Genomic DNA, 26,788 nt, shown 5'->3' on the forward strand with positions numbered 1-26,788 from the left:
GGATGGCTGGGCTTTTCTTCACCTGCCTCGCCAACTGTGAGTGCATGTGGTTGGTTTGGTGTTAGGGAAGCAGCGAAGGGCGTGGGCTTCAGGGTGACCGAGAGGCAAGCCAGGACCGGGACAGCAGGACCATATCTAGCACTATGTGGCTCACCTGAGGGTGGCCCAGAGGGACTGGAGAAAGGGGTTGAGACAGAAGCAAGAAGGTAGAGGAGGCCAAAAAGCAACAATGAAGCCTGAGTACTATTATGAGCCATGAATGTCCCGGGAATCTCCTGGAGGGCCTTCCTGAGCTGCTTCTCCCCCAGAGGGTGTGTTCTAATTGATGTCAGGTGAAACTCAGGCTCCTGCCACTTATAAATGCTTCAGGAGCCCCCCTTGGGCAGCAACACCCAGCTGTCACCTGTACCAGGGCCCCAAGCTTTCCTGAAGAGAACATTTTGCAGAGGCCACAACCCAAGCCGACCAACCAGAGACAAGATAAATTCCAGAATGGGAAGAGCTGAGAAAGGGCATATGGAAGTGAAAAAAAAAAATCCCTGGAAGAGCAGGTGGGGAGAGTGCCCACCTGGAGAACAGGCAGCAAGAGCCCAAACATGGGGCGTGGCTTGTGGGTCTGTCAGGAAGTCTTTCTGTAGATGTACTTGGGTTAGAGAAGTCACATAGTTTGACTCAAGGCAGGAACTGATCTGGCTCAGGCTTATCTAACAGAGCCTCCTAAATCCAACAGAAGCTGAGATTTATTTTCTGCAAGAGAAAGCTCTTTGTTTCTACATATAAAGATATGTCCTGTCTTTTTTTTCCCCCCTGTGTGTGGGTGGCCAAGTGTGCACTATGTGGTTCCCCTTCCCCCTCTCAACTCCCCACCCAGAAGGGCCTGTGTTTAGACATTTCCCGAGAGCTCTCAGTCTTACCTGATTGAGAAGCTGCGTGCATGGCATTCTGGGTCTCCCCAGGCCCCAAATGTTCAGTTGAGACTCAGCTCTGTGCCCTCTTGCCCTCCAACAGTGCTAGGGAGGGCTCTTGCCGTCAAGTACCTCCCCTGGGCCTAATCATGCCATTTTCCCCCAAACAAAAGGCATTCTAACCAGCTGTCTTAGAACCACTTACTTTCTCCCTTCTACACTAAAACTTCCAAATCACAACAAACAATATATTCTAAAATTCCGGTAGATATATTATATATTATATATTATATAATATGTTATATGTTATATGTTATACGTTATATATTATATATACTATACCCAGGTGTTTACCACCCTGAGTGCGCCCAATATCATCTGATGTATTATACCCAATTATCTTAATATTATACTAAAGCCACTAGCAACTTCCTCCTTGATCTGTGAGGGTGTCCCTTGATTTTGTTTTTGCTTTTCTCATGGGCCATCAGCATGGACCTGAGCTTCTAATCCTCGGCAGGGGAGAGTCCTTCCCATGGCCGATCAAGGTTGAGCCTCAAAAGCATGAGTTTGCCCAAGAGAAACAAATGCTTGCTTCTAGCTGTCCTTCTTTAACTTGAAAGCCAAATACTGATAAACATCTTGGACACCGAGGTCTACCATAATGTACCCTGTTCTGGTTTCTCATGGGAAAACACCTGGGCAGTGCTGGCCCAGCTGGGTTGTGTCTCTCAAGGCACACCCTGGCCCCCACTTCATCAATTTCAGTTGTAACCAATACCAGGTGTCAGCTATAGCTCTCTGGAGTAAGAGAGGTCCATCATGGCCATCTTCTAGCATTCAGGAGCTACTCCCCTCTCCTGGCCACTGCAGGATGAAGTAGTCCCTCATTTTCAGCTGGGTTCTCAAGCAATCATGGCAAGACAGAGAGACAGATGCCTTCCCAAATGCACGCTACCACATTTCTGTTCACTAGGTAAACATACAGCTGCCTACCAGGCAGTCTTTCACGAGCAAGAAGGCAACTAAGGTCATGAAGGCTAGAAAACCTCAAAGTCAAAGTCACGGTCCATCACAGCTTCTGTGTGGCACCAACTCGTCCTCCTAGCGGAAGTGCAGAACAGCCCCTCCCAGGTTCTCATCCTCCAACCCCCACCAGGAATTGCAAATCCTTCAGTCCTCATCTAAACCCAGGCCTGGAGTCTTTCCACCCCACTTCTTTACCAGGTAATCACCAGAAAGCTGTCGATTGCAGCTACAGTACTTGAGTTTCGTAGGGAAGCCCCTCTTGCTGACACATTGGCTTTCTTCTGCCACTGACTGTCCCTTCTGCCTTGGTTGGTAGCAATCTGAAGGTGCCTTGGTTTTGTGGAGATGTAAAAGTTGTCTCCTTATTACCCTTCTCTTACAACGTGGATCCTTACTTTAATAGCCCTAACATATGGGTATATTATCATAAAGGGGATCCCAAATCATATCAAGTAGAGACTAGAAATTTTTAAAAAGTAATACTAGTTCCCTAATCTATAAAAGTTAAATAATACCTACCCCACAGAACTGATCAATAGCATAATGAATGCACAGTATCTAACACAGTAGATGTTCAATAAATGAGATTGGATTTGACATAACCATCACTAGTACATTATTAATTCCTGTCCTAAGCAGAATTATTGATATTATCATGGTAAGAATTTTTCATTTAATTCATAATTTAGAACCTATCTGATTGCAGATTGGATCGGAGCCAATTTACAGTACCAAAAAATTATTTTTGAACTGTAATATGTAAAATACAACCGTTCATACAAAGAGACCCAGAAAAGGGGAGAAAACCACAATTTTGGGACTTACGAAAATGAGTCTGAAAACAAGCCTGACATTTGCTTTGCGTTTTCTGACAGCCAAAGCAGAAAGAAAATCAGGTTCACTTATGCGACCGTCATTGTCTGATAAATGCAATGAGTAGCTCATGTGGAAAGTACACCTTTCTCCTAACATTCAGAGCTGGGGTAACTGCTCTCACAGATCCTCATATGAGGTATCTGGGGTAAACAACAGAAGGGCCATGCTTACGTGTGCCCACGTGCAAGGGCACACACCCCTCCTTCAGAAGACAAGTTTCACTTTATCAGTATTAAAAGGTTAGGGACACCAGTTGGTGAGTCCCCTGGGGACTTTCTAGGGGTATGCAGAAGAGTACTCTCATTTTCTAAAGCTTTCACTGAGAAATCTTCCTGAAGAACATGGACCAGTTGGCTTAGGTCCACTGAGAATACCATCCTATCCTTAGTTCACCTGTACTTAAGGAACACGGAGTTAAATTACTCGGAAAACACGGAAATTTAAGTTGCTATATTTCAAAATATACAACAGCTTCCAGGTTTCATATCTGTGAAGCAGCCTGGCCAGTGGTTTCACAAAGAGTGCAGGCTGAGCCTTCTTGTTAGGCCTCCACACAGTCTGCTCTGCAGCTCGGAGCCCGGCTGACCAGAAGGGTCTGCAGATGGAGAGAATGTGGCTTCATTCCCGGGGGGACCCACTTCCCAGTGCTCATGAATAATCAGAGACAACAGACTTTCTCTGAGAAAACCATAATCACCAGACTAGGGGCAGGGCCAAATGCTAACAGAATTTATTGGCTTTGATTAACAATAAGGTGTTTGTTTTTGTAGGTAATTAGAGTTCAATAGCAAGCTATAAAGAGCCCTCCAAGAAATTTAAGCAGACTGTACCTAAAGGCTACTGGAATATGACTAAATCTAACCATTCATTTCTGCAGACCTGTGCTGAGGTGCCAGTGACCCAGCATGATCACACAGGGAGAAAATGGCCCTCTGTGTTCTTACTGTCCAAGGAGAAAGGCCTCTGTGCAGCACGTGCGTGTTCACACGTGGGTGCAAAAAGCACTCTGGCATGTGCCCTGGCCCCAAATGCTGCAAGGAATATTGCAGTTCATAGAAATCTATTCAAAAGTCCACGACAACCCACATGCTGGGAAACGTTTTGACAACTGTATTCTCAAAACCATTAGGTAGTTGGTTCCGAGGAACTGTGACAGGCTGGGTGGGTCACTGAATAGCGGGAAGGTGTTTGCCAAAGTCGTACTGATTTACACTTTTCTCTCAGCAACCACTCTTGTTTTTTTTTTTTTTTTTCCATAAACCAGAAATATGAAAATATATTTGATTACCATTAGTTTTAAAAATTATTTCCCGGTAGGTAAAAAGGTATAGGCAATGTGCTGTCACCAGTGTTTTATCACTCATTGTGCTCACATCATGATACTCAATAGATATAGAAAAGTCAACTACCAAACCCATCTACAGGAGTGAAAAACAGGAGAATGGGGCCAGATAAACAAAACAAAGAAGAAGGAGAAGGAGAAGGAGAAGGAGAAGGAGAAGGAAAAGGAAAAGGAAAAGGAGAAGGAGAAGGAGAAGGAGAAGGGAAAAGGAGAAGGAGAAGGAGAAGGAGAAGGAGAAGGAGAAGGAGAAGGAGGAGGAGGAGGAGGAGAAGGAGGAGGAGGAGGAGAAGGAGAAGGAGAAGAAATATACATCTATATCTAGCCATAGATAGGGCTAATCCTAGAGGAAATTGCTTTTGTCCTCCTCCTTATAGATGGGCTTTACTCAAGAAGCAGCTTGAGTTCACATTTAGGGTCCCAGGCATCTAGTAGTCCATAGATCACTAGGAAACATTTACAGTACATTTATTCCCCCAAGAACTAGATTTCCATTTAACTTTGTTCGAGTCAACCCAATATAAATGTTCCTATTGTTCTTCATGCCCTGACCTCCTCAATTTGCTTATTTATTTTTTAAGTTCTCATGCAGTCATACCACAATTTTTCCTTCAGAGAAAAACAAAACAGACACCTATTGCAGGAGAAACAGTCAACACTCAGGCCACAGTTTTAGAGTTGGCTGGCTGGCTGCCACCTGAGACTTCCTGCAGGTGATCTTACTCATAGACCAGCCACTCAACCCCTCTGACCTTCTGTTTCCTCCTCTGAAAAGACCCTTTCTAGAACATCTTTGGGCTCTGGGGTCCAATGGCTATCCCATCCTCAAGGGAAGAATTTCCATGTACAAAGGCAGTAGCTGATAATTCTTTAAACCTAAGACACTGACATTCTACCTTCAGACAGCTGGACTTTATCTATGAAGACAAATCCCATTATTTGAACGATATACTTAGAGTGAATCAAAGATCGTGCTGGTCCAGGAAAGGAAATGCAACCAAAGAGGACACTCTGGGAAAAACTTCTTCCCTCTACAAAATAGACATGAACACGGAATTAACATTTCAACTCTCAGAGACCATCTGTTCAGTAATCTCTGGGGCTCCCTGAAGGGCTGGGACCCAGGCTTGCTGACCCAGGTCTGTGTTACGAAAGAAGCAAAGGCTTAGAGCAGAACTGTTTTAGAACTTACAGAATTCAAGTGAAAAAATATATATATTCAGAAAGGAATTGGAAGAGGCAGAACAACACAGAGTCTGATACTTACTTGTGGCCCAGCTCATGAGCGATGGTAAAGGCCAAATTGAGACCATTGTCTTCGGCAAGGACACATTTCCTCTTAGCACTGCACACACCTCCTAAGTAAGCAATTCCTGCAGCAGAGACACAAAACACATCCTCTTCAGAACGTGGGAGGCCCTGACCTTGTGGGGCAAGTCCATACGATCAATATCACACATGATTGAGAGAGGAGGGGCAAAGTGGGAGGATGATGTGGCCACGGGGCTAGAGCTGTCATTCCAGAGCTCACGTGGGGGATGGGCTTGAGCATACCGCTTTTGGATTCACCTAAAAATAATGAACAATAATAGCCACCATGCAGCTCTCCTAAGCATCTAAGCGGTGTCAGGCAATGTGCTGAGTGTATACACATTATCTAATTTAATCCTAATTACCCACGATGGCAGTAACAGAAGGAAGCCAAGGCTCAGAGGTGAAAGGTAAGGTGGATTGGCACCTGGCCCAGAGAGGGAGGGAGGGAGCATCTCCCTAAGTCCTGCACTCTGGGCACCTTCTTCCCCTCATCCCAGCCCTAGCCCTTTGAGGGCCAATGCTCTCAGGTGTGAGCAGGAAGCAGAGAAGCAGTGGGGCTCCCAGAAAGCAGGCCAGGGAGAGCTGGGCAGAATATTCAGAAAGATGTTTCAGGAATCCTTGGGAGAAAATGAAACAGGGAGCCCAAGGGAGGGAGAGGACCGTGGAAGAGTGAGGGCCTGGAAATCATCACTGAGGATGCGCCCCGTGGACCAACTCCTCTGCACACACACCTGACTGGGGTCCTTAGGCCCCTCCCTGAGACAAGAACCCAACCCAGCCAACTGGGAGCAAGACAGATGTGGGGGACTGGGGTGAGTGAGGGACAGGAGGCTGCCACGGCCTCTGGTGGGCAGATGGAAGTCTTCTAGGGAAGAAAGGTTATTCTGGCAGAAAGGTGTGTATACAACAGGAGGGCCCTGGCCAGGCTGGGCACATCTGAGGCACGTACTGGCCACCTGTCTGCAGGCTGCCTCTGCCCCACGGCAGCTCTCTGCACTTCCTGTTAGCTTCTGCTATCTCTGCGCCCAGGACAGGCATCTCTTACAGATCCAGGTGGCCCTAGGGCTTATCTCAACAAAAGAGTCCGTGGACCCCACCCCCTCCCAGGGCTTGGGACAGAACTCGAGTGAGGGCTGGAAGCATTGCGGCACCTGCCTCCTCCATACACCGTGAAATGGATGAGTGGGTGGTGGCACAGAGTGGCTGGCCGGTCACACGCCCAAGAAGATTCAGTGTTGCTCCTGCTGTGAGTTCACAAAGGATGTGGGGGGTGGGGGGCAGGCATGTGCCTCTCAGTGGTGCCTGTTGACTGGCTAGCTGGAGGCTCTCCCAGCCTGACTCTGCCCAACAGCCCTGTGCCCTGGGAGGGACTACGGCCACCAGAGCAAGAGGCACCTCTTTTCCACCCACAACGCCATCAACCGCCAAGCTACACGCTGCCCCATTCAGAGGGCCCCTTTCACAACGTGCACAGGGTATCCCTGGAGCTGACACCTGCCTTGCGGGCACAAGAGTTGGGGAGGGAACGAGTTGGCAGAAGGTGGAAGAGAATGGATGGGGCGGTTGGGGGCGGGGGGGAATTAATTAAAAATGAGCCTCTTTCTCTGCTCCCCCAAAGCTAATCCAATCCTCTTTGTTGACATCAAGTTCTAACTGAGGTAGACCTCAGCCACACACCGGACACCCCCTCCTTCCTCCTGACTGTCCCCCATGAACCCCTTAGAAGTATGGCGCCCACATCCCTGCTCTGCAGGGAGATGCTTCTCCCAGACTCCACTCACATTCGGCACACCAAGCCGGCACCACGGGGTATGTCTATTTTTATTTGGAAACATGCAATGTGCTTGGCCAAGTTTGCAGAATTAAAAAAAAAAAAAAAGAAATGTTATTTGGCCTCAAGATGCTTTTTTTGCACGTGGACATCATAATCCGGCAATGCAGACTATTGGAAGGAGAAAAATGACAAGCAGAGAAAGGACATGCTCTGGCTTCTCGGTGCCTTCAAGGTCATTATTCTGGTTTTGTTTAAAAATGCTTTGTGGGTTGCTACACCAAGTCCAGCAGTGAGTAGGTGGAACGCTTCTACATAGTGCTGATGGTATGTGCGTGCAACAACACACGCACACACTCCGATGCACACCCAGAAGTGCTCTCCCAGCCCGGACTGTGGCCTCCTGGGTCAATGAATCAATTGGAACAATCAGATGTGGTCGTCCCCGGGAGAAGTCATCTGGTGAATGGGGGAAGGAGGCATCTAAAGCCAGCTGTGCCGAGCTTGCTGTCCCACGAGCGTGTGCTGAACCAGCAGCTTCAATGCCACAGAAACACGTCCCCTGGCCTCTGCCGCACTCAGCACCCAGAGCTGGCAGTCCTGAGTTTCCACTGGGATTAGGTAACACGCGACATGAGGGAAACGGCTAAGCAAGGAGCCTTCCAATAATTGCATTTTAATTTTTCCAAGGCCCAGATGATTTTTTTTTTAAACTAGAAAACAAAGGGTCGGTTTATTTACAAGAAATGTTCTCACACAAAGGTGGATTAAGGTCTAGTGCTTTCAGTGACGTAGTCCAATCGTGAACAGCCTGGTCATAAGAGCGAGCAAGGCAAAGCGTGTAAAAGAGGACGGCCCCTGATCCGGAGTGCAGGGGACTTGAGCATTTATGTGCCACAGTGTGGAAATGCGTAGAAGTCACAAAACAAAGTCTGGAGAAAATCCCACGTTGTTGTCAAAGTAAGAGCTTCGGGGAATAAATGGTCATTAAGCCATGAGCTCCCACGGGAAACAAAGCTACTGCTATTCCATGCTCCCTGGAAAGAACAGCAGTGTGGGGCGGAGGGTGTGCAGAAGCCCTGGAGAGACACCTGTCACCTCAGGACGCAAAGGCACCAACCTGGAAAACCTGCCCCAGCCCCACACTGGCACTTGTCAAGAAATGAGGAAATACCACTTTTCTCTACGGTGATTTCCTGTTAAAAAAAATGAGGTCTGTAAGCCCAAGTTCTGGTAACATCGATGCTGAAGGTGTGGGACCAGAGGGGCCTTCCCTGGTCACTGGAATTCCCTACTCAGACAGTAAGACCCTAGAGTGGTGCTTTTCCATGACTTAAAATTCTCCACACACATAAAAAAATCACAGAACTTACTTTTGAAATTTTAAAAACATCAAACAACACACGTTTACAGAGCTCCCTGGGATAAAAGGGAAACAGACAACGGGGTCTTAGGGTCCTCTCTGTGGACAAACACTGCTCTGCACGCGGGACCCTCCCTTATTTGGCGGGTATGGTTACTGGCCCAATTTACAGACAGGGAAATGGAGGCCCAGTCACCAGTTATAGGGCTGACCAAGCCCAGGCCCGGATCCAAGGGCAGGACTCTCTTTTCTCCAACACCAGGGCTTCTCCAGGCAAACCCTCGGCCTCCCTCACCAAAGCTTTGGTGACCAACAACAATGAATAATCTTTGGGGGTTTTGACAATTTTCATAAATCTTAATGTGTGTTTCTGCAGAGATGGGGGCATAAAATAAAGGTTTCAGGTGTTCAAGTCCAAACGTTTTTAAAACGAAAGATAAAGACTCACGGCATATATGCAACAATAATAACAGTTACCTCTAGGACATGGTGAAGTCATTATAAATCTTAAATTTTCTTCCTTTTTCTCGTTTTTTTAAAATTTTTTTTAGCATTTATTCATTTTTGAGAGACAGAGAGAGACAGAGCATGAGTGGGGAAGAGGCAGAGGGAGGAAGACACAGAATCCAAAGCAGGCTCCAGGCTCTGAGCTGTCAGCACAGAGCCCGACGCGAGGCTCAAACTCATGAACTGTGAGATCATGACCTGAGCTGGAGTCAGACGCTCAACCGACTGAGCCACCCAGGTGCCCCTCTTTTTCTCTTGGTTTAAACCTAATATAATGAGTATGTGCTTGCCATGAAAATCAAAGTTCTTGCTTATATTCCATTTATCCAAGGTGACTTATAGCAGAGGCAGAGGTGGGAGCGACCTCCCTGACCACTCCCTGCCTCAAAAAAATACCCTCCAAATTTTGATCCTGAGTATGTGGCCCTTCAGACAGCAGAGATGAAGGGAGGTCACAGTCAAGGCATCACTGAGTGTATGATTGTATCCAAATAGCGGCTCACTCCATCTTTGCTACACTTCTGGCAGATTAGGGAAGCAAAACACACTTTTAAAAATCTGAAATGCTGGGGCCCCTGGGTGGCTCAGTCAGTTAAGCATCTGACTCTTGATCTCAGTTCAGGTCATGATCTCACAGTTCATGGGATCGAGCCCCACGTCGGGCTCTGTGCTGACAGCACAGAGCCTGCTTGGGATTCTCTCCCTCTCTGCCACTCTCCTGCTCATGCTCTCTCTCTCTCAAAATAAACAAATAAACTTAAAAAAATAAATAAAAATCTGAAATGTTGATGGGCTGTAAAGAGTTTTTCTGATGCCTGGAGAAGTCTACCTGACTCATTCAGAAAAGCCTGTCTCCTAACCTACCCTCCCAGCCATGCCAACACATTGTGGACATTCTCCCTTCTCCTCCTTTCCTTGATAGGATTGCAATTTTGGAGAGGAAGTTGGCTGAGGAGATTTAATTATTTTCTTTCTCAGTAGAAAACTGCACGGTGTAAACACAGAATTCTTAAACTCTGGGTTGACCATATTCTTTCTAGGTTTAAGAAGTAAACAACACATAGCTGTATAAACTCTGATTTATCCAGCAAATTGTCACGTGTAAACAGTTTACAGCTGTTGGCCTTGTTGCCCATTACTCAGACCTTCTTGGATTCTGCCTCTGAAAGAAACGGTCGAATTTCTTCTACCAACTGCTCAAAGTACTAACACCACTATGGTTATCACTGGGACGCAATACTGCCAATTGTGAGAAAGCAACTTATATCTACTCACTTGGCAATCACAGTGGTTGGGACAGAGTTGCACATTCAGGCTCGTGGACATGTCCTCGTGCTCTTGTAAATATTGCTAAGCAGTTGGAAGTATGAGCTGAATGTGTAAACAGCATTTAAGAGCAAAGTCTTGGGGCACCGGTTAAGCATTCGACTCTTGGGGTTTCAGCGCAGGTCATGAACTCACGGTTCGTGAGTTCAAGCCCCGTGTCAGACTCCATGCTGACAGTGCAGAGCCTGCTTGGGATTCTCTCTCTCCCTCTCTCCTGTCCCTTCCCCACTCACTCAGTCTCTCTCAAAATAAATAAACAAACTTAAAAAAATTTTAAAAGAGCTAAAGTCTTACAGTCTAGTATGTGACAAAAGAAAAGGAATTACAGTTGATTCTTATTATCAGTGGTAGGTAGATTCTAAAAAGTCAGTGTAAACACTGGATTCTCAAATACATAGTCATTGCTCCCAGAGGACATTATAGGGTTAGGCTCCTATGAGCTTCTAGTCACAACATCTTTGTCAACTGATTAATACATAACCTTGTGTTATGTGTTTGTGTTCACAGATACCTCATTTAATATATGGTTGATTCCTTCACATTGAATTCATGGCCAACGGTCCTATAACTCCTGCCCGAATAAAGCTTATGTATTTTCTCTGTTAGGCACATGACAGCCTTTCTCTGCTTTAGACCACTAGACAGCACTTAAGCACTATTCTTGGAAGCCACTGTAAACAGGAAAAACACCAAAAAAAAAAAAAAAAAAAAAAGCACAAAAATGTAAAAAAAAATAAAATAAAGTGGCACCAGACAGGCCACAAGAAAGCCATTTGTGTACAGTATGACAGACAGCTGGAACGAGAAGGCAAAAGGTCACCCTGTTCATCTGGGAACGTGCCTCTTTGGTGTCTCAAATTTTTGCTTCTCTGCACACGTCTGCAAAATGACCACATAAGCACTACAAAGACTGATTTTGGAGTCACAAATAAATTTTAGCAAGTAGGCAATTCACCAATGAAGAATCCTTGAGTGATGACAATGAACTGTATTCTAAAAAAATCATGTCCTATTATCAGACACAGTGGAGTCCTCATCAGTTGCAATCAGGAAATTCAGCCTACATTTAACTGTCACGTTCATTTCTGAACTCTGTACTATCCAAATCGTTTGGTTAACTCAGGTCTGTCCTCCTCCGCACTTTTGCTTCTGTTTCCTCTCCAAGGTGAGTGGCCCACAGGGCCATCGCCTCCACTGTAAGTCACTGACCTCCTAAATGGTTCTGCACAGAGTGGACAAAGCCTCAGATGTGCTGAAAGACAGGCACAGCTTCAAAAAATTGGGACAGAACATTAACGGGAAGGCTCTGGAGGGCTGGTAGAAGTGGCCTGAGCGGCACAGCCCTGCTTCCTGGGACTGAGGAGCACCGCCTTCCAGAGCTGGCCCTGTCGATGGCTCTCTGCCCCAGCTCAGTGCCCCTATCTCCCAGGAGCACAGCTGGATAAGCCTTCCCAGACCTAGCCTTGTCTTAGCAATTCCACTACCAGTATGTATACCAGTTTCCCTGTTTCTTGTTTTCTGGATCCCTTGGGGTCAGCTACTATGGAAGGAAGATGAGTTAGCCAAGGTCTTTATTCCTACACCATGAGCAGAGGGTGAGGGCCATGGCTCACAGAGGGGCATTAGTTCCTTCCTTAAACGTGAGCATTGCAGAGGCTGCCACTGTAATTCAAAAGTGCTGATACCTACACACCTATTTACCGAGCAGGATGTCAATAAGCCGAAAAATTCAGCAACTTACTCAAGGCTAAAGGAAGCAGTAAATGCACAAAGGGAATAGCTTGCGAGCCTGATCACTGAAGGGTTCAACATTCCCAATTTTGAAACTAGTACAAAATTAGAGTAACCAAAACAATGTAGTAGTTGAATAAACAGACATTTAGGTCACTGGACCATAACTGGGAGTCCAGAATTAAACGTTCACATTTCTAGTCAATCGGTTTTCAACAAGGGTGCCAAGACCATCCAGCGCAGAGAAAAAAGAGCCTTTTCAACAAATGGTGCTGGGACACCTGGACAGCCACATGCCCAAGATTGACATCACACCTCCTTCTTTATGTGGTACACAGAAACTAACTCCAAGTGGATCGCAGAGCTAGATGTAAGATCTGAAACTATAAAACTCTTAGAAGAAAACATAGAAGTTAAATCTTTCTGACCTTGGGGAGGCAAAGCCTTCTTAAGTAGAACATTAAAGGTGCAATGGAGGAAAAGAAAACCTCATGCCAGAGTGTTCATCGAGTCAGACACCTTCCCTGGAACAAGAGAATAGCTGTGTGGGGCTGGGAGTGAGGTGGGGAGAAGAGTCACCAAGACAGGCAATGGACATACAGACGCATCCCAAGGAAGCTTCCCAGCCTTCCCCGTGCAATACGGCTTTCTGCTAATTGGGAGCCATGGCCCAGCAGCCTTTGGGTCACAGGCTAACTTGCTTAGCCAGTCCAAATGTCACACGAACTGCAGTTTTGAGAAAGGGGGGTTCTTGATGATGGTCAGAGTCAAGGAGAACTATACACTCTTACTCAAGGTTTCCCAAGTGCCTCCAGGATCCAGGACTTTGGGAAAAGATGCCACCCTGGTGAGGCAATCACAGAGCCAAGTCCCCAGAGTGGACTGGAGGGTCCCAGGGCTGGAGCCATGGCTCCAACAACATTTTGATGAGTTAAGTAAGTGTAGGGGTCAACTCTCCCTGGGGATTTACAAGTTCGAAGCAAAAAAGTTTATCCTAACACTTTACTGCTTTCTTAGAAAACCCAACCGTGCTGGGACAGGGGAGGGAAGAGAAGCAACTGATGATATTCAATAGACCATGACCAACATGAGCCAAGTGCACGGAGACATCCTGCAGATTTCCCACCCTCCAGGGAAGATGGCACTTGTATCCTGGGGGGGGGGGTGGCATCACGTGGGAGGGGATCTCTAGAGTTCAGACTTAACATTCCTCAAATAAGCAAGGTGCCTCTCCTTGGAGGACTCCACAGAGGCTCAGGGGCTTCTGGAAGAGGCCTGGACACCCACTAGAAAGGGCCCCCAGCAGGCCCACCTCAGGACATTGGAGGTGGGGGGGTCTGTCCAGACATCCCTGAAGATCTCTTATTTTAACAAATACTTCATCAAGTGTTTCCTGGGCTACCTATACATGACAGTATCATGCCAGGTGTCATGCACGTTTGCATGTACTCCCTGAGCACGACAGGGACGCCGACCCATCTTCTGGCATTTGCCATTCCGGAAGCACGACCACCTAATACTGAGCCTGCTCAAGGTCTGCACCTCTGTAGCACAGCAACCGTGCCTGTGTGTGTGCGTGCACGTGTGTGGGTTTGTGTGTGTGCACACATGAGTGTGCATGTGTGGACATGGTCGCAGGCAGATGACACAGAACACTCTTCCTGTAAGCTGATACCATGAGGTTGATGCCTACACTCCCATAGCAACAGATGCAAATGAATTTTGGATGCTTTCATGCGTTGTTATCAACTGGATTGCTTGGCATTTATTTTTGCCAATAATGTAAGAAGGAACTTTGATGGTCCTGCTTCAACAGCTTTAAGACTCCTCTGTCTTCTTCTCTCCCCATTAATGTTTTCCCTTTACCGGTAGGTTAAAATGCTCTCCCTTTCCCTCTGGAAAGGTGGGGTTTAGGTGCGAATGAGGCTGAAGGGACATGTGGGGGGTTTTGTCTAAAAATATCTCCTCCATGAGGGGAAAGGGACAGCTAAGGCTTCCACAGGGCCAGATGTCTCCAAAGGAGGGTCTGTGAGTAAATTGAAGTGCTCCCTGTGGGAACCAAGTGCTCCCTGGAAAGAGAACATATTCCCGACTCAGCCTTCTCATGGCCAAAGGATGTGCCCTGAGTCATAGTCCCTTCTCCACCATTCTGTTTGAGCTTGTTAGAGGGCCCAAAGACAGTGCCACATGGGAAGACAGCTAAATCGTGGTGGCAGCCAGAGCCAGAAGAAGAAGGCAAAATGACTGGTGGCTGATAAGAGGGATCTCATGTACGTTCATCATGCCCAGCATGGAGGACTGCACTGTGTCCCCCCAAATTCACATGCTGAAGCCCTAACCCCCAGTGTGACTGTACCCAGAGATAGGCCCCTTAAAGATGTAATTAAGTTTGGGTCGCCTGGGTGGCTCAGTGGACTGGGCACCCAACACTTGATTTCGGCTCAGGTCACGATCCCAGGGTTGTGAGATAAAGCCTGCTCTCTTTCTCTCCCTCTGCCACTCTCTCCCACTCACAGGCTCTTTCTCTCAGAGTGTGTCTCTAAAATTGAAAAAAAAAAGATGTAATTAAGTTTAAGTGAGGTCATAAGGATGGGATGGAATCCAATATGACTGGTGTCCTCATACGAAGAGGAAAAGACACCAGAGACCTCTCTCCCCATGCACGCACAGAGAGCACATGTGAGGACACAGTGAGACGATGGCCGTGTACAAGTCAGGAAGATTGGCTTCACCAGAAATCGACCCTGACAGCACCTGGGTCTTGCACTTCCAGCCTGAAAACCTGAGAAAATAAATCTGCTATTTAAGCTACCCAGGATGGGATATTTCGTTACGGTAGCCTGAGCAGACGAATACACCCAGCATGTGACCTGGGTACAGATGCAAGTGCCCCGTGTCTCCCTTATTCACGTGAGTAACTGACACAGGAACTCGCCATCCTCATGTGCCAGATGACACCAGAGCTGCCCAACATGCTGGGGGACCGGGCTCCCTGTTTAGGACACAGTTTGGTAATAGGAAACCGGTCTGGAATGTTGTACGGGCCATCAGTCAAAACAGCAAAAACGCGTGGTAGTCCCAGAGTGGCATTCTGGGAGTCAAGGATGTATCTATGGCTCTCTGTGTTTAAGGTCATAAAACCCCTCAACCAGTGGCACTTGGAGGCACAGAGCTGACATCTCAGTCATGTGGCAGTGGGGTTGGGGCTGGGGTCCCCCTGCTTGGGGAGAAGGGAGAAGATGAGGTTTTGCCAAAGGCACACCCCCGCCATCCACAGCATCGGCATCTTGAGATTGCCCGTCCCTCTGAAATGCTCTCAAAAAGTTCACCAGCACAGCCTCTGAGGGAAGAGCCAGTTTCCAATGATGCTTGTAAAAGTGATACGGTGTGCCAGGTCTGAAGGGCGGGAGGCTCAAAGCTTCTCTTCAAATCCCCAGGGAACTACAAAGAACCCCAGGGAGAGGGGACAGGGAGAGGACTCAGGGGGCAGGGAGCTAGGGAACCGACCTTCTGGGTCTGCGTGGGAACCTGGGAGCCGCACCAGGCACACAGCAGGCCCCCAAATTTCTGCCAAGCAAGGGAAAGGGAGCCTTGCTGCTGTTTCTGCTCAGTGACTCTCAATGAAAGCGGAACCGGCAGCAGCGGGGGCACTCCATGTGCACAGGGCCAAGCTCAGCAAGCCGGGAAACACAAACGCGGTTGTTCTTTTCACCTTGACTCATTCAAAAACGACGAGCGCACGAGCCAGGAGACACACGGGAGCTTTCGGTGCAGACGGCCAGACAGTGGTTACGTGTGGGAGGAGAGGAGCCATGACTGAGATGGGGCCCGGGGAGGGGCGTCTGCCTGGCGGACGAACTCCAGTGGCTGACCAGGCGGGGGTGGGGGTGGGGGGGACTGTCACACAGACGCTCCCATTATCATAATTCACCGAAGCAATTTAAAAAGTCAGGTCTGGTTACCCCGGAGGGAACAGACACGGAAGGGGCCTGAGCGAGTCTTCCCAGGGCCTGGTAGTGTCAGGTTTCCTAGTCTGTGGTCTGGTGATACAGGGTGCTCAGTTTGCAAATATTTGCTGAGCAGTACACTTAGATGGACCTGTCTCTATGTAAATTAGACTCCAATTGAATTTTAAAAACTATAAAGAGGGGCGCCTGGGTGGCTCAGTTGGTTAAGTGTCCGACTTCGGCTCAGGTCATGATCTCGCAGTTCGTGAGTTGAAGCCCCACGTCAGGCTCTGTGCTGATGGCTCACAGCCTGGAGCCTGTTTCAGATTCTGTGTCTCCCTCTCTCTCTGACCCTCCTCCATTCATGCTCTGTCTCTCTCTGTCTCAAAAATAAATAAACGTTAAAAAAAAATTAAAAAAAAAAAACTATAAAGAGATGCACATACAAGTGAAATAGGAAAGTACGGACCTGATTTAACAGTGTGGGAATGACCACGATTATTGGCCAATTTAGATGATGGAAATTGGTCTTCTCTCAGGAGCTAATGTATGACATGGCAACTACCATTGATGCTACTGTATTGTTTAATTGAAATTTGCTAATGAGATGGCACGTAAGTGTTCTCACTACCCCCCCCAAAAAAAAGAAAGTAAATATGTGAGGTGATGGATATGTTAATTAACTTGAGGGGAATTCCTTTACAATGTATACATATATCAAACATCACATGGTACACTTTAAAAAGTGTATCTTACAATTTTGTTTGTCAATGATACCTTAATAAAGCTGGGCGGGGGTGGGAAACAGAGTTTGTATTGAGAGCATTCAAGGGTCATAGGTTGATGAAGTCACAGTGCTAATAATTAGTTAATTAATCACAGAGGTATTAACTAGTCAAGGTCGGGTTTATCAGTATCACCAGACCTCACCTGTATTACCTGTATTTCTCAGACCATATGTGCTGTTTCTAGAATTCACCTTTATCGTCTTGCAAGGACTCTTGCAACGATATGTTCTCGAAACTTGCCTGAGACAGCCCTGATAAACAGCTTCACTCCCTCTCATACTAATAGCTGTATTTCCACAGTCAGAATAAAATACGAGGTCACGCATAGAAATATTTGCCAAGTTAGAAGAAAAAAAAAAAAAAAAAAACAAAACACAAGAAAAAAAGAAAAGCTTTCTCAGAATAATTAAGAAACCACATTTCCTGCTAAATGCTTAGCCCAGCAAAGTCACCCTCTTGGGGATACACTGTGAAATCTAAGTGAGACCCCAGGACAAGGGTCAACAGCAGCACCAAAGGCGCTTCCATACTGTGCTTTGTTCTACGCCCCTGTAGGGTGGGCCTGGCTCACTGGCTGTGCATGGGGCTGGGGCGGGGGGGGGGGGGGGGGGGGGGGGACGGGGAAAGGTCAGGCCAAGCCCCAGGGCATCTCTGTGCACCAGCTCCTGAGCCCAAATCCGTAAATCCCCCACTGGCAGGACACTACATCTCCCTCAACTGAGAAAGTAACCCAAAGTGGAAGTTGGCTGTCATTTTTGACTCAACATTCATGAGCTAGTCCACCGACCATGACAAGCCCTCTCTTCTGATGGCCTAGGGAGGCTTGGGTGGGGCTCTGAGTCTGCTGTTGTCATTCCATTTGACGTAAAAACAAAATAAAATCTAGCCTCTCAAAAAGCAATGTTGACAAGAGTAATGCCATGAAGTCAGGAGAGTGCCAAGCACGTGGAGAGGAAACAAGCGGATCTGTGGTGGACGTGGCAGATGAGGAAGATGCCCAGCCTCTGGCGTGGCTGAAAGTGGATGGTATAAATTCCCAGGCCCTGCCTTTGGGCTGAAGTCACTTTGCTGCTCTGAGCTTGTGGACACAACTCATAACCACCCGGCTACTGTCTTAGTCCGTTCAGGATGCTACAACAAAATACCACAGACTGGGTGCTCATACACAACAGAGATTTATTTTTCACAGTTCCGGATCCTGGAAGTGTGTCACTGTGGTCAGGTGAGGGCCCTCTTCCAGGTCACAGACCACAGTCTTCCTGTTTTATCCTCATATGGCAGAAGGGGTGAGGGAGCTCTGTGGGGCTTGTTCTAAGGGCACTAATCTCAAACATGAGGGCTCCACCCTTGTGACCTCATCACCTCCTGACACCATCACCTTGAGGATGAGGATTTCAACATATGGATTTGGGAGGCATGGGGAGGGACACAAATATTCAGACCACAGCAGGTACATTGAGTTTCAGGATTATCTCGGACTGCAAAAATAGCATGAATGTCGGTGTCTCTATCTAAAATGTCAAAGGCAGAGAATAGGTAAGTGTTCTTCATCTTTTAAGCAATTCCACATATTTCCATCTCATTTTTGTGCTGACAGTCCCTACGCTCTATCTCCAGGACAAGACTTGGGGATTCAAGCCTTGCTGTGGCATTCTACCGAGCCTGGCCAGCCTGGCCATCCCACACTTTACCCCAGATGCAGCCCATACCAAACAGGACTTGCTACTCCAAAGTAAGCATTCTCGAGCTGCCCCGTCCCCCACTTCCAAGTTCAAAAGCTCACAGACCCAGGGAACCTCTCTTTCTCTCCTCCCCCACCCCATCTCAGTAATCATCAAGTGCTGTCATTTCCTGCTGCTCACAGACTTGGAGACTTACTCCTTTATCTCTGGGTCCAAGCCCAGACCTTTGCCATCACTTTAAGCGTGGACTTAAGTCATATCTCCTCGGGGGTCACCTCCCTGTGTCTCCCCACTCTAGTCCTTAAAACACCAGACTGGAGTGTGCCCTCCTCCATTGATTCTTCTCCAATCCTGCCAGGGCATGCTTCTCTCCTCCTCTAGGTGCCCAGAGCCCATCATGGTACCTTTACTACAGCAGAAGCCCTGTGTTCATGGTAGCCCAGGCATCTGAACAAACCTTACGTCTGTAAAGACACTAAGCAGCCTCTCTGGCCAATTTGACCTGCATGCCACAGTGTAGGTTAACACATCCTCAAAAAGTTCACAAGTGGGGGAGACTGCGTGGCTTGGTCGGCTAAGCATCTGACTCTTGGTTTTAGCTCAGATCATGATCTCACAATTTTGAGGGTTCGAGCCCCACATCGGGCTCTGTGCTGATGGTGCACAGCCTTCTTGGAATTCTCTCCCTCCCCGCCTCTCTGCCCCTCCCCTGCTCACGCTGTTTCTGTCTCTCCCAAAATAAATAAATAAACTTAAAAAAAATTTTTTTTAAGTTCACAAATGAATGAACACATGCCAGCCCTGCCAGCTTACTCTTCATATAACACCAGCCTCTGCTGCTTCAGAGAGGTCAACTGGAACAGGGAGGAATAAATAAGGAGGAGGAAGATGTTGGTGAATGCTAACATTTCTTAAACACTTACCATGTGCGCACCAGGCCCTGTGCTGATGATTTCCATACATTATCTCACTGTATGCTTATAATCACCTGATGAGCTACATACTATTATTATCCCCATGGTACTGATGAAGAAACCAAGACCCTAAGAAGTCGATAGTTTGCCCAAGTTCAAGCATCGAGTAAAGGTGCTGAGACTCAATCTCAGGGCTTTTGTACCACAGGCCTTGTCTGAAACTTGCACCAGAGGCTGGCAAACGGTGCCCACAAGCAGGATCTGGACCACAGAAATGACGGACCATTTAATAAACCGCTATGGCAACAGGTGACCTGCAGGGCAACAAAATGAATTAAGTTCTCCGCCTTGCCATACCATACACAAAAACCAACTCTAAGCAGATTAAATACACAAATGTGGAAACCAAACTTGTGCATTCTATCAGAAGGAAATGCAGGGCAATGCCATTATGATCTTAGATAGTAAAAAAAAAATAAAAATAAAATTAAAGCAATACCTAAAGAGCAGCAATCATAAGGGAAAAGACTGAGAAGCCTAGTTAAATCCACACGGGACATGTCTATGTGACAAAAGGCATCACAAAGTTCAAGACAGAGGGCAGCCAGGATGAAGTGACTTGCGGCTCGCATGGCCAAGCAAAAATGTAAAAGATGTTCCTTCCACCTCACTAGCAGTCAGAAGTGCAAAATAGCCACTCGCACCCAGCATGTTGATAAAACCTAGCAAGGTCGTCAGGATTAAAGACTCTCAGGTGCTGGGGGTGCCTGGGTGGCTCAGTTTGTTAACAGTCTGACTCTTGATTTTGTCTGAGGTCATGATTTCATGGTCTGTGAGATTGAGCCCGTGTGTCTGTCATCAAGGAGCCTGCTTGGGATTCTCTCTCTCCTCTCTCTCTCTCTGCCCCTCTCCCTGCTTGTTTGTTCTCTCTCTCTCTCTCTCTATCTCAAAATAAATCAATAAAAAATTTTAAAAAGACTCTTGGATGCTGTTAATGAGAGTAAAAACCGGTAGAAAGGCCATTTCCAAGAGCGATCTGGCCTGTCCAGAAAAGCTGAAAGATGTGCAGGCATTGAAAAGTGGCTATACCCCAGGAAGTACCAGACTGCATTTCTGCACTGGCATGACCTACCCACTGGCCCTGGTGACAGCAATCTCTGCAATCCTCCCCCCTCCGAACACCTGGGCACGTCCACACATGTCCACATGCATGCACAAATATGCACACACGCACGTGTGCACACATACAACCACAACTCTACAAAAAGATGCTATTACCATCCTCACTGGCCCGTGAGAAAACTAAGGCACCCACAGGATGAGCCACTGTCCCAGGCTCATGCTACAAGGAGAAGAACCCACTGAACCAGGTAGGCTGGCTATAGGTCCCCCTGTCAGTCCCCAGAGGGACACCTCTGCTTCAGGGAGCTGGAGGCAGGCAGGGGAGACAGACACACAGCCAGGTCTGCGCAGAACGCATTCCAGGGGCTACAGGAGAAGCCTGCCAACTACTGTTCAAAGCCCAGGGAGTTTTCTATTAAAACATAAACTCAAAAGACTCTAATACAGATGTCTTTAACCCTTAAAACTGTGCAAAATTTGGTACATGTGTGTATTTCTCGCAGGCAGGTTTATAGCGTTCCTCAAATTTCCAAAGGGGTCCATAACCTCAAAAAAGTTAAAAACACTAAACACAGGAATCCCAGAATATAATCAAGGACATTCCCTAGGAAAAAATCCTCTCTGGACAGCCAAGTCAGACCAAAAGATCCTGAGAAAATTACCCTTCAGCCCTCAGGGACTACCCAAGCATTCCTCAGAAGGTGATAACCACCAACGTTTTGCAGAATGTGCTTTTCTTTGCCAGATCTTAACTGACTGACTCATGGAGTAGACGAGTAAGGGTCGAACTCCCATTATTCACCAACAATGTTACTTTTAAAAGAGCAGCCAAAGCAGCACAAACATTGGAAGGTGGATTTTGTCAATTAGGTGCATGCACTTTATTGAGAAAACACTTTAAATTAAGTATTCAAGTTATAACGGACACTGTGGTTGTAAAGAATTTAACAATGAAAGAAAAAAAACAGCTGGGGGATATGCATGCACATGTGTATGATTTACAAATACATAACCCAGAGTGTTGAAATATATATATGAACTTTTCAAAGAAACCACTGTTCTGTTTTGACAAGGCCCCTATCTGTTCCCTGGGGCTGCATTTAACTATAGGACTTTTACTGTATCTTAGAGTGTTTTATTGGATCAGGGAATTGCACGTATGTGGAAGTGGACCTCATACAACAGAGTACAAGTGACATTTGTTACAAATTGTCTTTGTTTTCTGCAAATGACTATTTCTTAAAAATGAATTTGTTTTGGGTTAGTAAGAGTAGAAACACAACATAAAAGCCATTTGTTGATTTCGCTCTCCACTTGAAGGATACTGACAAATTAGCATTCTCATTCATAAAACTTATGTCAGCATCTGCTGTATCAGCTTCAAGGTTAAGGTCAAAGGAGCATTTATCCTGTTTCATCCTGTCCACAGCACACCTGACATCCTGACAACACCAGCACATGAATAGAACAGAGCTTTGGTTTTCTTTAAGTCCTCCTCAAAATTGGTCTAACATAAACAACCAACCAAAACTTGGAGACAAGGCAGGGAGAATCCCTCTTATAAAAGGGTAAGTCCTTCAAGACCATCTGCTGAGAAAGTATGAAATTGCACACAAATTTTTAAGGCATTTCTTAACCACACTGCTGGCCTGGCCACCATCCACTCTTCCTGGTACTGGAAACCACAGAATGTTCTGGGTTCATCTGCCCGGCCCGCCACCCACATAGGATGCTGAAACCATTTCTTAATGCCTCTTGTATTACCTCCCTTAACTGGTCACTCCAATTCCAAATATGCTACAGACTTCTTCTGAGATGGGCTTAGGTTATCACTATGGGAACAACGACACCATGGAGACGTGGAGGTTTGCTGTGAAACTGTCCCATCAACAATTTATCACACACCTGCAACGGTGTCTTAGTGGGATAGAACTGCCCCATTCCATTCTATTGTCCCACTGATCTTTTGAACCTCAGTCTGGTATCATGAAATAAATATTAATCCCAACCCTCTCGGTTTAGAAGATCTTCCATTCAAAAACATAAGAACCCAAGAATGCAAACTGAAAATTCCTGACGCTGTACCGTGCAGGGCAGGCTTTGGCTACAGCCAAAGCCAGCCCCGATGACTGGTTTGAAATGCCAGTCATTTATTGAAATGCCATAATTTATGGCATTTATAAATAATAAATCAGACGGACTGGTGAACGCAGGAATCAAACCAGAAGGTGGCAGAGCAAATTTCCCAAAACAAAGCAAGAGGTTGACGGAGGATCAGCTGTTCATGAGATTAAGTGACAATCTTCCTGAACTCCTTTTTAGAGTTCGTGTCTGGATTTTGTCTGGAACATCTACCAAACTGATCGAGACCCCAAATATCTGGTATTCCTTTCATAACTCCAGCCCTGTGACTGTCCCTTGGCCATGGTAGTGGGACATTTCTAGCCTTGATTTCAGGTTATGACGGACTCTCCTCTTTTATCACCTGAGCTTTTCTAGCACAGATAATGCCACGTGGAGTCTTTATACAACCATCAGAGACTTGGAAGACCTCTGGGACACCCACACCGGTCATCACTGCCCTTGGTGGGCCATTTGTCCCTCCAGCTGATAGTCAGAAAAGTCTCTGACTGTCCTGGTGTGAGTGACCAAGGCAGCAGAGGTCCCTCTCTGGGTATAAGGGATGGTCCACAAGGCCCCTGGGCTTCTCTCTCTAAGTAAGGGCAAATACCTCCCTGAAAAAAGCTTCTAGTGCATTTCCATTCTCCTGCTCAAAGACATGGCAGAATGGCCAATGAACCCCACTAGAGACCCAATTCTTCCGAAGACGGTTCTCAAACTCAGAGTTATGAATTTATGATTAAGGATACTGTCTGACTCTCCATAAGAGAATTGGGATTGTGCTTATTCAAGCAGGGCTGACTTGGAAGCCACTGTATCCAACATAGCCTTGGCCATTCTTGGGGATATAAACCATGGGTAGACTTCTCTCTAGGCCAGCTGACTCTGAGGGGCTGGGGAAGACAGTTCTGGACTCAGGTCTGTGTCTGAATCCCACTCTGCCATTTACCACCTGGGTGATTATGGCAATTACTTAATCTCTCCAAGCATTTTTCCCCATTCGTAAGATGAGTCTAATACCTAACTAATGGTTTGAGGATTAAATGAATAATGCAAGTAAAGCATTTTTCACATAGTAAACACAGAACAAGTATTATCTATTACTGCAATTATTTTTTACCAAATCCAAATTTAAAAAAAGAAGTTTTAACAAAAAGTATTTATCAAGCTAAAATTCTGTGCCAAATAGCATACAACAATTTCTCAATTATAAGCTTTAGTTGCCAGTGTAAAGATGTGCTAAGCCTCTAAATGCTTTTATCAACATGACAGGGGGTTTGGAAAGCACCATCCTCAGTGGTCTTCGGGGCCACTCCTCTACATGCTCTGGGGGCAAGGATGCAGCCTGGTGGCAAGAGCTATCAACGTGCCCTTCCATTGTTTGGAACCATGCTGTATTTCCTCACTCTTGATCCGGGCTTCCTCGGCTGACCCAATTTCAACTTGGATTTTGTACTGATTCCTTCCATTTTTGTTTTTCTTTTTTTTAAGTTTATTTTTGAGAGAGAGGGTGAGAGAGATAGAGCACAAGTGAGGTGTCATAGACTCTGGGTCTGATGTTCTCTCTTGTCCAGCAAGACAGCAGGATGCAGGATTGAAAATGCAAGAGAGGCTAATGTCTGGGAGGAGACAAGAGCCCCGAATAAGGGTCCTTGCTCCATGTTTATTAAGACCAGAAGACTTACAAGTGTGATGGATGTGATGGACGTGTACAAAGAGACAAGAAAATTGTGAACATTAACTCATGGGTGTGGGAGGAAGGGGGTTTTAAAGATATGCGGTGTTAGGGGTTTGGGTCAATACAAGATTCTGGTGCTGGTGTAAGGTTGCTTACAGCAAACATGAGGCACCACCTCTGTTTACTTGAACTGATCTAGGGGACAAGAAAGACAGAGCATGCTCCCTCAGGGTCAAGAAGGCACCTTTCTTTTGCTAATTATCTCTGCTCTGGGCAACTTTGCCTGCGGTCTAAAGTCCTGTCTACCTGTTTACCTATTTTGGTCCTTCCTTCCTATAAAAGCAGCTTTCTGCTATTGTACTAAGTTGGGGGGCATTTCCACCCTGAATGCCTAATCTTGTTTACCTCATCTTGGATGTTTTCATCTTGAGATTTCCCATTCCTATACCTTTGTCCTATACTGCATTTACCTAAGCTTATTTACCTAATCTTGTTTACCCAAACTTGGGTGTATGCATCCTATGGCTTTCTAATTCTTTATGCCTTGTTAACAAGCTCAGGGAATTCCTAAGCCTATTCCCCGCAGTGGGGGAGAAGCAGAGAGGGAGGAGACAGAAAATCCCAAGCAAGCTCCATGCTGTCAGTGCAGAGCCCGATGTGGGGCTTGAACTCATGAACCATAAGATCATGACCTCAGCCAAAGTCAAGAGTTGCTTAACCAACTGAGCCACCCAAGCACCCCTGGGTTGAGTCCTTTCAAGCACAGGGCTCAAAGAACTCCTTTTGGGGATACTTCTACCTGCCTGGACCCTGCCTGTGTCCACTAAGCTACCAGGATGCTTAATCCAGATGTTTCTACAAGCCAGTTATCTACATCCTGGTGCACCAGGCATGCCTGATAACTTCCCTGGGCTCCAAAGGGAAAGAAAACCCTTTAAAAACCTTCTCAGGTTTGGAAATAGGAGAATTTCTAAAACTTGAATAAAGATATTTACTAAGATTAAATCTACAATGCATACTGAATGCACTCCTTGCAAACATCATGTTCTGTTGTCTCCCTGAAGTCACCTTACCTCCTTGCTATAAGCCTCCTATGTATCTGATCAAACACAATTCTAAAAATTGATAAAATTAGTTTTCTGAGTCAGAAAATGCTACTTTCAAGAGGAAGAGTTGACATTAAACTTATAACTTAGACAATAGTGACTTATCCTGGGAGTGTGTATTATAGCTCAGAAGTATGTTTCTGAAAGGAAAAAAGAAGTAGGATATCTCATATTCCACTGGAGAAAATATCTGTCTGGGTTTCCCCACCAACTTATCATCCAGGCCAAGACAATTCAGTGGAGGAAAGAATAGTCTTTTCAATAAATGGTCGTGTACCAACTGGAGATGCAAGAAAATGGATGTAGACCTGCTCCTTGTATCACATACAGGTATTAACTCCAAATGGATTGTAGACCTAAACATAAGAGATAAAATGATAAAACTCTCAGAAGAAAACTTAGAAGTAAATCTGGGTGACGTGTGATTAGGCAAGGACTTCTTAAGTTTGACACCAGAAAGTACAAGTGTTAAGAGAAGACTCAAGCTGACTTTTATCTAAGTTGAAAAGCTTCCATGTAATACTCTTACTAAGTGAAAAGGGCAGTGCCTGCCTTGGGAGAAAATATTTGCAAATTACCCACCTGATAAGGGAGCTGTACCTAGAATATATAAAGAGTTCTTACAACTCAATAATGGAGAAGAAAAAACAATTTAAAAATGGCAAAGATGCAGAACAGACACTTTTCTCAAAGAAGATCTGCAAATGGACAATGAGCATGTGAAGCGTTGCTCATCATTAGCTGTCAGGGAATTGCAACTGAAAACCACAAGGAGATGCTACCTCACCTTCACCGGAATGACGGTAATTCAAAAGACAGGTGTTGGCAAGGAGGCAGAGATTAGAACCTTCACACATTGCTGGTAGGAATGTAAAATGGGCAGACACCTGGGAAAACAGTTTGACATAGAGTTAGCTCACCACTTAGCAATGCTGCTTCTAATTATATGCCCAGGAGACCTAAAAAACCATCTGCATAAAAACTCTTACATAAATGTTCACAGAAGTATTCATAACAGCCAAAAAGGAGAAATAACCCAAATGCCCATCTCCTGAGGGTGGATAAGCAAAATGTAGTATAGCCAAGCAATGGAATATTATTTGGCAATAAAAAGAATGAAGAAGTGATACATGCTAAAACATGAATAGACCCTGAAAACATTATGCTATGTGAAAGAAGCCAGAAACAAAAGGCCACAAAGTGTATGATTCCATTTAGATGAAACATCCAGAATAGGTAAATCCATAGAGACAGAAGGTAAATTCGTGG

At 46.1% G+C, this 26,788-nt stretch overlaps 1 protein-coding gene across 1 annotated transcript in view; it reads right to left on the reverse strand.

The window, feature by feature from the left end:
• ADAMTS17 (ADAM metallopeptidase with thrombospondin type 1 motif 17) overlaps nt 1-26,788 on the reverse strand; it is a 345,685-nt gene that overhangs the window by 204,736 nt on the left and 114,161 nt on the right. Inside the window, exon 8 of the mRNA XM_032593574.1 lies at nt 5,417-5,522. Within this exon, the coding sequence (XP_032449465.1) occupies nt 5,417-5,522 (106 nt within the window). The remainder of the gene's footprint in view (nt 1-5,416; nt 5,523-26,788) is intronic.

Source organism: Lynx canadensis, chromosome B3 (genome assembly GCF_007474595.2).
Source record: "Lynx canadensis isolate LIC74 chromosome B3, mLynCan4.pri.v2, whole genome shotgun sequence".
Lineage (NCBI taxonomy): Eukaryota > Metazoa > Chordata > Mammalia > Carnivora > Felidae > Lynx > Lynx canadensis.